This window comes from Balaenoptera physalus, assembly GCF_965194825.1.
Source record: "Balaenoptera physalus genome assembly, contig: SUPER_7_unloc_2, whole genome shotgun sequence".
NCBI lineage: Eukaryota > Metazoa > Chordata > Mammalia > Artiodactyla > Balaenopteridae > Balaenoptera > Balaenoptera physalus.
The window spans coordinates 4134-14149 of record NW_028126533.1 but is presented as its reverse complement, the minus strand read 5'-3'; the positions used below and the strand labels follow the sequence as shown (position 1 = coordinate 14149).

The 10016-nt window shown below is 54.8% G+C and overlaps 1 protein-coding gene across 6 annotated transcripts; it reads left to right on the top strand.

Moving 5' to 3' along the window:
- The first annotated feature begins 939 nt into the window (after positions 1-939).
- Positions 940-9772, top strand: LOC309665273 (cyclin-dependent kinase 20-like). Of its 6 annotated transcripts, none has more exons than XM_082478906.1 (8): positions 940-1330; positions 1682-1795; positions 3922-4110; positions 4356-4477; positions 4668-4730; positions 5466-5589; positions 6036-6191; positions 7678-7947. In XM_082478906.1, exons 1-8 carry the CDS (start codon positions 1256-1258, stop codon positions 7837-7839), a joined length of 1005 nt encoding a protein of 334 aa, XP_082335032.1. In that variant the 5' UTR covers positions 940-1255; the 3' UTR covers positions 7840-7947. The 6 variants fall into 6 exon arrangements, with proteins under 6 accessions (XP_082335032.1, XP_082335035.1, XP_082335034.1 ...); XM_082478909.1 differs by lacking the exon at positions 7678-7947 and adding an exon at positions 7459-7669; XM_082478910.1 differs by lacking the exon at positions 7678-7947 and adding an exon at positions 9690-9772 and having other exon boundaries at positions 1236-1330.
- The last annotated feature ends 244 nt before the right edge of the window (positions 9773-10016 follow it).

Genomic DNA, 10016 nt, shown 5'->3' with positions numbered 1-10016 from the left:
TTGCTTCTATCTTAACTAAACAAACTGTTTCTCTGTGTGCTCTCCCACTTGTTGTTGTTGTGCTGTGTCTCTATTAATAAACTTTGTACCTGTTTTTACAGTTTTGCCTCCATGAGAAATGCATTTTTCACAGGGGGCAAGAGCCAAGGGGTGGTGGTTAGGATTCCTGGTTTTCATCTAGGCTACCCAGGTTCAATTCCTGGGCACGGAATTAAGATCTTGCTTCATGCCACCACTCACTGCTGCCTCTCCAAGATTAAATGGACTGTTAGATCTGAGATCTTTAGCTATCCCAAAGATGGAAAATTGTAGATTGTTTTACATTTATCTCATTGTGTATGAGATTGAGCACCTTTTCAGAAGTTTAAAAAGCTAATTGTGTTTTTTGTCAACATCCTTTCATGGCATGAACTTCTTAAAAATCACTCAGGCTGCAAATGCCTCCAAATGTTTCCTCATGAGAAGCCCTTAGACATGGACTTTCTGGGTCAGACTTTTTACTCTTTAAACGTTGTCTTTACATGTTGCCAACTGACGCTCCCTCCACAATGCAGACCCGAACCCGTCTCGCTTCAATCATCATTGGCTTTGGGGCTCATAGGTGGAAATGGCACCTGTAGGTTCTCACAGGCGGAAGCTTGCACCTCTAGGTATGGGGGCGAGGGTACCCTGGCCTGCCAGAGTAGCCGGCCCCGCCCCGTCACCTTTCGGCCATGCCCTCGGCGCCGCTGTCCCGCCCCCGGCTGTGCGGCCCCGCCCCGTGCCCCCGCTCGCCCCGCTGAGTGCCCCGCCCGCCTCGCTGAGTGCCCCGCCCGCCTCGCTGAGTGCCCCGCCTCCACCCCGGAGAGCGGCTCCACCCTCCCGCCTATGTAGCCCGCTCCCAAGGCTGTTCCGCCTTGCTCCTTGGCTGCATGCCCCCGCCCCTCTGCGTAACCAGGCGTCACTCGTCACGTGACGCCCGGCAGTGCCGCGAGGGGTCGGCGGTGGCTCTCGCTCCTGCTGGCACGGTCTGTGCACGGGTGATTCCCGCCGAATGAAGCGCACTGAGGCGTGATGGCGAGGGCCTAGTGGAAGGCGCAGACAGGCCTGGACGCCGCCTGTAGCTGCCTTCGGCCTCCCGGCCTCTGCGCTCTTTCCTGCGCCGTTGCTAGGCAGCCGCATCTGGGCACGGGAGGCAGGGCGGGCTAATGCGGAAAGGTACGGGTGCCGGGGAGGGGCTGTGATTGCAGAGGGTCCGGGTGTCTGGCAGAGGGCTATGGAGCAGTACTGCATTCTGGGCCGCATTGGGGAGGGCGCGCACGGCATCGTCTTCAAGGCCAAGCACGTGGAGGTGAGCACCCAGCCCTTCCTCCTTCGGTTCCATTGAGATCTACCCGTTGTCCTGACCCACGCTTGGGCTCCTGCCTCCCCGCAGCTTTTCGTGGCGTGCTCCCGCCTCCTTTGCTCTCTTGAGTGGAGGGCGTCCAGCAACCAGCGGTGCTTTCTTCGGGCGAGTGCCCCCTAGGAGCGTGGCGTGGATGTCTCTGAGCTGCTTGCTCAGCGCTGCGCCTGCTGGCCCTGATTTCCCTCCAGCCCGGGGTGGGGGGCGCGTCCCACCCCCACGAGGGCCTCAGGCCTCGGCGTCGCATCCCCTTTTCCAGCCGGGGATGGGCCTGCAGTGTCTGCGTCCTGTCCCAAACAGACTGGAGAGATCGTTGCCCTCAAGAAGGTGGCCCTGCGGCGGCTGGAGGATGGCATCCCCAACCAGGCCCTGCGGGAGATCAAGGCCTTGCAGGAGATCGAGGACAGTCAGTATGTGAGTGGGGCTGGTGTTCTGAGGTGCTGGTTCCCGCCCTCCTCCACTCACTCCCACTCTGAGGTCCTGCAGTCACTCTGTTCACTCATTTGCTTCCTCACCCCTCACTCACTCCCTTTCTTCTCCACTTGTTGTTCACCCTCATTCACTCAGTTACTTCACTCATTCATTCCCTGTCGTTCACTCGCTTATTTCTTCGCATACTCGTTCGCTCATTCACTAACTTATTCCTTTTTTCTCAAAACACTTGGTGATTTCTGATGATAATGATAATTGCCACCTATTGAGCTCCTGTTATGTTCTGCATGCCAGGTTGACTGCTTTATGTATATTGTCCTTCTGAGTTTCGTCCTCTGCTCCGCAAGGCACGCTCAGGCCCTCCCTATCTCAGGCCAGGGGAGGAGGCGCAGCCACCAGCTTACCGGTGCTCAGCTTGTTCCGCTTGTCTGTGGAGGCTTTGGCCCAGGTCTGATCGCAGAATCAGGACGGTTTAACACTGGGGCCTCCCATAGACTCTACCCTCTACTGGCTACTGGCAACACAGAAACCAGCCCCTACCCTGCTCTTGAGAACTGAAGTGTGGTAGGGGAGATGGCCAAAGGCTACAGCGCCCATCTGGCGTGGTTTGTGCTGTGACAGGCCTGGGAGGGGCTGTGGGCACACGAGGAGAGACACCTCACACACCCAGTTTCATTCTCTTTGTGGTATTCTCTCTTGTCCATGTCCTGAGTAGAGGATGTGCTTAACTTCCCAGGGAGTGACAAGGGTAGGTCCACCCACCTAAGGGTGGGTGATACTCTGACTTGTTTCTTATTCTCTGGAGATGTCCTTGATATATTGGGTGACACAAGCATGTTATAAAACTGTGTGTGTCATCTTGGTTTTGTATGAAAATATTTTGTATATATATACGAATACATGCCTGTGTGTGCCATGTCTCTTGTAAAGTCTGGTGGAATAGACTCCTAAGGTTGACTGTAGGTGATAGGATTTTTCTTTTGCTGTTTTTTTCATTATAATTTTGAGTATTATATTATCTGAATGTATTTGTTTGTCCCAATCTGTAAAATGAGTGTCTACTACCCTCAACATCAGAAAAACAGCAATATGGCCATTCTTGTTTTTTGAGGAAAGTAAAAGGGCTTTGCTGACAGCTTGTGTGTGGGAGAGGTGGAGGGCCCATAGGAAGCTGGTGATACGGTCCCATGTCCTGTGCATCAGCAGGCCTGAAGAGTCTACGTTCAAAACACTCCAGATCTTACCCTGGCCCAGGCCATCCTCACCTCTCATCAGAACAACTACAGCAGGCTCCCCTGCCCCCCCGCCCCCCCGCCACTGCCTCCACTCCACAGTCAAAAAATGTACATGAAATCATCCACTCCCTGGCTTGAAAAGCTCCAGAGGCTTCTCTTCACTCTGAAAGAACTGTCACCATCTGCTTCCACCCCGCTCCAGCCTCTTTTTTCATTCACAACTTCTTAAGTGTCTCGCCCGTGATAAGCACTGTCTAGGCTCCAGGAGTGCAGAACAGAGCAGCCTCCTTCCTGTTCTTGCCTCCGGGCCTTGTGTTTGCTGTCCCCTGGCCCAGAGCTCCTTCCCAGATGCCTTCTCTTCTTTCTTCATCAGAATCTTCATCAAAATACCTTATACGTTTGTTGTTTGGTCATTTGTCAGTCATTTGTCCCCTGAGCTCCTTCAAGTCCTTCGGGACCCACCAGCCCTTGCTCCTGTTCACTACTGTGCAGCCTGCCCTTGTGACCTCGTGGGCCCTCAGGAAGTATATGTGACATGTCTCCTGCTCTCCCAGTGCTGGGAGTTGTGATCACCTGTGTGTGTGTGTGTTTCCAGGTGATTTTCCAGTTCGTGGGCTGGGTGGGGGACCAGACACTGCCCTAAGTCGCCTTTCTTAGACCTCCTTTTCCCTGAGTGTTTACTGGAGCATTAGAGTAGGGACTTGCCTTCTCCTGGGAGAGGGAAGCAAGAGATCACTAAGCTCCCTGATTCTGAGCTCAGATCTCATGCCACCATCTCTGCCTGCCTGGTCCTCTGTTGGTGCAAGGGCTGAGGGTCCCAGAGAGAGTCTGAGCCATGTGAGTCTGGAGGCTGACGGGATGCCCCGCTTGCAGGTGGTACAGCTGAAGGCCGTGTTCGCGCATGGCACAGGCTTCGTGCTGGCCTTCGAGTTCATGCTGTCAGATCTGGCTGAGGTGGTGCGCCACGCCCAGAGGCCGCTGACCCAGGCGCAGGTCAAGAGCTACCTGCAGATGCTGCTCAAGGGGGTCCCTTTCTGCCATGCCAACAACATTGTACATCGGGTCAGTTCCAGCATGGGCTGGGGTGGGACCGGGGGGATGGCTGGGCTGTGGGTAGGCCAGCCCTTGATGAAGGGCATGGTTAGAAAAGGGACAGAGGGGGCAGGGCCTATGGGTAGGAGGCCAGGGCTGGGGCCCTGGAGGAGGTCGGGTCTTGCGCTGACCTGGGTGCCCAGCCTGCCAGGCCCTCCTGTCCCGAGGTCCTGTGGGGGCTCTGGAGGGACTGATGCCTCTTCGGGTGCTCTCAGGACCTGAAACCAGCCAACCTGCTTATCAGTGCCTCGGGCCAGCTCAAGATAGCGGGCTTTGGCCTGGCCCGGGTCTTTTCCCCAGATGGCAGCCGTCTCTACACGCACCAGGTGGCCACCAGGTAGGGAGGACCAGTTCCCAAGCAGGACCTGGCAATAGACAGGCCCCAACCCTCCTGCTGGGAAGAGATGCTTCTGGACCTTCTGTCCAAACAGTGCTCTTGGGGCTGGTGTGGGGGCCAGGATGACCTTCCGAGGCAGCTTCCTGACAGACCGGTGACCTGGCTGTGACCACCTGCCCTCCTCTCACAGGTGGTACCGAGCCCCTGAGCTCCTGTATGGTGCCCGCCAGTATGATCAGGGTGTCGACCTGTGGTGAGACGCCTATGGACTGGGCAAGGGGGAGTGTGGGTCATTGGGTCACCTTTTCCTCCTGGGCATTGAGGTCTCTAAGCCATTTGGGGGTTTTCCTGCTGTGAGCTCTAGGTTGCCATGGGGGTGTCTCCCCTGGTTAGAGTATCTCTGAGGAGTTTGGGATCAGTGTTCCTCCCCATGACAGTTTTGAGCTGGGAGGGGTCAAGTGGGATCAGAGTGGTTGTCCCAGTAGGAAGCTTCTGGGCTGAGGTCGGGGAGGTGGTCCGAGGCATGGGGCGTCTAAGCTGCTATGCAGGGGGTGATATCCCAGGATGCAATGTTCCTGAGTTATCTAGAGGCCTGGGTCCCTGGATATGAAGGCCCTGAACCTTTATTTGGGGTAGGATGGTTTGTATATGCCTAAGAGTTTGAGATTTGGGGGCCATTTTGGAGTCTGCCCCAGAATGGGAGGAGGTGGCAGTGTGTCCCAGAATGTGAGGCTCTGAGAAGTCTCAGAACTGTTGAGGGGTTGATGTGTGTTCCAGAGTTGAGGCCTGAGAGCTGTTTAGAGAGGGGGATATGCTCTGTGTTCTAGGCTTGAAGTCTTTGACTGTTTGGGGATCTGTATCCTTAGCTATGAAGCCTGAAGGCTACTTTGTGGGTATCTTGACCACAGTGTGAGGTGTGGGTGCTGGTGTGGGGGGATCTGTTTCCATGGTGTGAGATCTCTGAGTTGTTTGGGTTCTGTATCTGCAGGGCTGTTGGCTGCATCCTGGGGGAGCTGTTGAACGGGTCCCCCCTTTTCCCAGGGGAGAATGACATTGAACAGCTTTGCTGTGTGCTTCGAATCTTGGGCGCCCCCAGTCCTCAAGTCTGGCCGGTTTGCAGGGGCCTACAGTGGGAAGGGGTGGGGGCGGGTGGCTTCTATTACCCCAATAGCTAGTGACTCCCCTGCCCTGCACCTTCTCTCTCGTGGCCCCATGCCTCCTTGACTTGCCGGACCTCGGTCCTGGCCCAGCGTGGGGTCTCCTCCTCCCCTGCCCTGCTGGAGGTGCGAGGGCCAGGGCCCAAGCCCTATCCCTTCCCACCCGTCCCCAGCACACACGCATCCAAACCGAGCTGGGCATGGAGCAGGCGCCTGAGATGTGGAGGAAGCACTGAAGGACTGAGTGAGCACGTGATGTCATGAGTGACATGTGAGCAGGGGTGCATGGATGGGGGAGTGATGAGTGAATGGGAGCAGGTAGGTGACAGGGAGCGAGAACTGACACCTTAAGGGGGCTGGCGGGGTGGGTGCCGGCCCTGATGGACCCCCTTCTCCTCCAGGAGATCAAGGACCTGCCTGACTACAACAAGATCTCCTTCAAGGAGCAGGCTCCCATGCCCCTGGAGGAGGTGCTGCCCGATGCCTCTCCCCAGGCCTTGGACCTGCTGGGGCATTTCCTCCTCTACCCTCCACGCCAGCGCATTGCAGCCTCCCAGGTAGGGTGACACCCGTTGCCCTGACCCTCCTCGTCCGTGTCCTTTTGACCAGGCAGGTTGAGATTCTCAGAACCTGTGATGGGCTGGGACCAGAACCCCTGGAGCCAGGGTTAGGAGGGTGCAGGGCAGGTGTTCCTCTCCTGAGTGGACCCTAGAGCGGACCCTAGAGGGCAGGTGGCCAGGGGTGGCCCATTAGAAGGGCATGCACACGTCGCAGAAGAGCGAGTCTTGGGTTATTGGTGACTCACTTCTTCGTCCCTTCATTCCTTCAACAAGAATTTACTAGCATCTGGCACGTGCTGAGCATTGTCCTGGACCCTGATCCAGAGTGAACAGACGTGGCTTGTGCCTGTGGGGTCTCCACCCTGTGGTGAGGCAGGGCCGTCAGTCTGTGGGAGCTGAGGGGAGGGATGTTGGGACTGACTTTGGGGTCATGCAAGGCTTCCTGGAGAAGGGCAGGTTTAAGCATGGGGAGCTGTTTTCCCAAGAGAAATGATGAGCAGAGGCCTGGAGAGGAGGACCCAGGAGGGGTGGGTCGTGGCTAGAAGGCAGGGGAGGAGGGGAGGACCATGGGCTGATGGCTGATGGTGTGAGGGCCTCTGTCGGGTGTATCTGTCCATCTGGCCTCATGGCAGCCTCCCCTCCCTGCCCTCGGCACTAGCAGTGTGTGTTTACACATGCCCCTGGCGAGTTCCCATGTCAGCAGCACCTTCAGAGTGTACTGAGGCCAACTGACCACCTCTCAGCCCCCTGCTGCTGCCCCCATTCTAAGCGCCCCCCCGCCCCCATTGCCTCCCAGAATCTGCTTCTCCTGCCCATTTAGTCTTTCCTCCACGTGGCAAAGAGAGGGACCTTGTCCAGGTAGGCTGTCGCATCCTCGCCTGCAGGGCCCTCCTGGGGCTCCCTCAGAGGAGAAGCCAGGTCCTAGTGGCCCACAGCCATCACACATTTGGGGCCATCACCTCTGTGACTCTGCCAACTCCCATTCCCCTTGCTCGCTCCCCTCGGGCCCCAGGGCTTCTCCATGTCCTGGGGGTCTGTGCATTTCTGTCCCTAGGCCTCACTCATTCACCTTTCAGGTCTCTGCTTGAGCGCCACCTCCCAGGGGCCTCCCTTCACCATTCTTCAGGCCTGCAGCCCCTCCAGTATTCCTCATCCCCCCCTCATACTTTCTCTTTCCCACATCACTAATCATTTGATGCACTGTTTGTCTTACTTCTTTATCGTGTTTATTACCCCCACCCCTCACTATGTGGAAAACTTGAAGGCAGAGCTCTTTGTTCTGTTTACCGCTGCATCTCCTGTCTCTGGAGCAGTGCGCAAACAGTGAGCACTCCGAGGTGTTGGAGTCACCTGAACGATGAGCAGATGAAGGCAAAATCCTCTCCAGGGCAATGTTCACATCTCCTCCTCGGAGGGAAGTGGCTGAAGCTGGGACGGGGAAGTGACCAGTTTCCTTTTGCTGCCCCTTGCTTGCTACCCTCAGGCCTTCCTGCACCAGTACTTCTTCACAGCTCCCCTGCCTGCCCACCCCTCGGAGCTGCCAATTCCTCAGCGCCCAGGGGGACCTGCCCTCAAGGCCCCTCCCAGGACCCCCCCCACGTCCATGACCTCCACGTGGACCGGCCTCTCGAGGAGTCACTGTTGAACCCGGAGCTGATTCGGCCCTTCATCCTGGAGGGCTGAGACGTTGGGCCAGGCCCCACAGGCGTGTCGCCCCCTTCCCTCCCCAGGACAAGCCAGGCCTCTTGTTCTTCTGCTCCGTCCTGATTCGACCACAGTGGTCCTGCTCCTGGCCAGGCCATCCAGCCTCAGCAGAGGGGACCCTCGGCCTGTGCTGTCGGCCTCCCATCTGTTGCTGGTAACAGATCCATCAGAAGGAGGCAGTGAGTTCCGCTGCCATGCCTGCCATGGGGCTGGTTCTCTAGTTGCTGCCTTCCTGGTCAGGGACAGTCCTGGTAGAGCCATTTGGGGGAGCGCTGAGTGTAGGATGTCCTCATGTCGGAAATCCAAGTGGCAAGGAAAGTTTGGTTTGATTTTGTTCTCAGAGACATTAAACACTAGTTCACTTTTGAGATTTATTATAAAAACGCCCGGTAGTTCTACGTGATGTATGCCCCTCTTCCTTTCCAGTTGAGGGAAGTGGCTGAGGTAGCATCATCCCCTGGCCCTTGCTTCTCTGTGGTCACTGGGAAAGTGGCCCCATTCATGGCTACTTTAGTCTTGGGAGATTGCTAGGTGCTTCATGTGACAGAGCTCCCTTTTGGAGGTGAGTTGGCAGAAATCAGGACCCAGGAATGGCTCAAGTTGGGGACCCAATAAGTGACCCTCCACACCTTAAGCTGGTTTACCAACATCACCCTCAGGATACGGGTGAGCCTGGACCACATGGGCCTCCTCTTTACTCAGAGATACTGGGCAAATAAGAAGACAGACATTCCTGGAACTCATTTGTTAATTCAGTAAATCCCAATACAATCTGAACTGGCTCTTGTTTTTCTTATTAAATAATTTGGTAAGCCAATTCTAAAATATATGCGGAAATGAAAGGGTTAAGAGGAGGCAGAAGCAGAAGAAAAGGCAAAAAATGATGAAAGGACTTACCCTATCAGATACCAAGACTATCATAGGGCTGTAATAAATAAGCAATGTGGTATTGGTTCACAGATAGATAAAAACAGAGAAGTCAGAGAAACTTATTCTTAGCAATCTTGTATTCTTAAAATATTCATTTTGTGCTCATGTGGCTAAAATTCTGTAAGCACTGCAGTCACAGAGGTGACTAACAGTGCCACAGTCACTGCTCTCCAAGCTCTTAGAGGGCAAAGCACAGTAAACTCTAGTTGTTGCTTTCAGGGAAGAGTCTGAGTGTCCCATATGTCTTTAAAGATGTTTTAAGGATCTGGCCTCTGCCTGTTTGTCCAGCCACATCTGTAGACTCTAAGCTTCAGTCTAGCTCAATTTCTGGTGTCTCTCACCTTCGTATGAACGCAAGTCTGTACCCAAACCCTGACCACTGACTCTCAGCCAGTTCCACTCACAAAGACTCTAACGCTTACTCCACCCTGACATTGACCCTCACCTTTACCTTAAACCTTACACTTAACCTGACCCTATCACCCTGACCCTGACATATACACTGACTCTCACCCTCACTCAATTCTTTGCCAGCCCCTTCCCCACCCATGCCTGGCTTTGATCTTGGCATTGACTCTGACCCTCACCCAAACTCTGACCCCGTTTGACCTAGAACTAAACCTTGTCCATGAACTTGGCTCTCATCTTAACCTTAACCCTGGGTCTCTAATTGACATTCCTCTTACCTTGATGCTCATTATGATCCTGATCCTGACCGTTAACATGTCCCTGACACTTGTCCTGAGCTTGACTTATCTTTGACAATGACAGCTTCTCTCACACTGATTGTGAATACTGTGATAAATGAGATACTCACCACCTTCAATCTGATTCTGACCCTCAACTTCACTCTGCCCCTAGACTGAATCCTCACCTTGACAAGGACCATCATACTGACACACCCTGCCCTTGAACTTGCACCTTGATGCTGAACTACACTGTACACTCAAGCTGGAACTAGTCTGCACACCAAGCCTGACCATGATCCTGATCCTGACCCTCATCTTGACCTAGACCTCAACTTCATCCTGACCTGGGTCCTCATCCTAATGCTGAACCTCACACAGAACATGGACTCACACTTGGCTGTCACCATTGACACCCTAATCCCATCATGACCTTGAACCTAATCTAGACCCTGACCCTGAATTGAACTTCACACTGACACTGACTTTCATTATTATGATG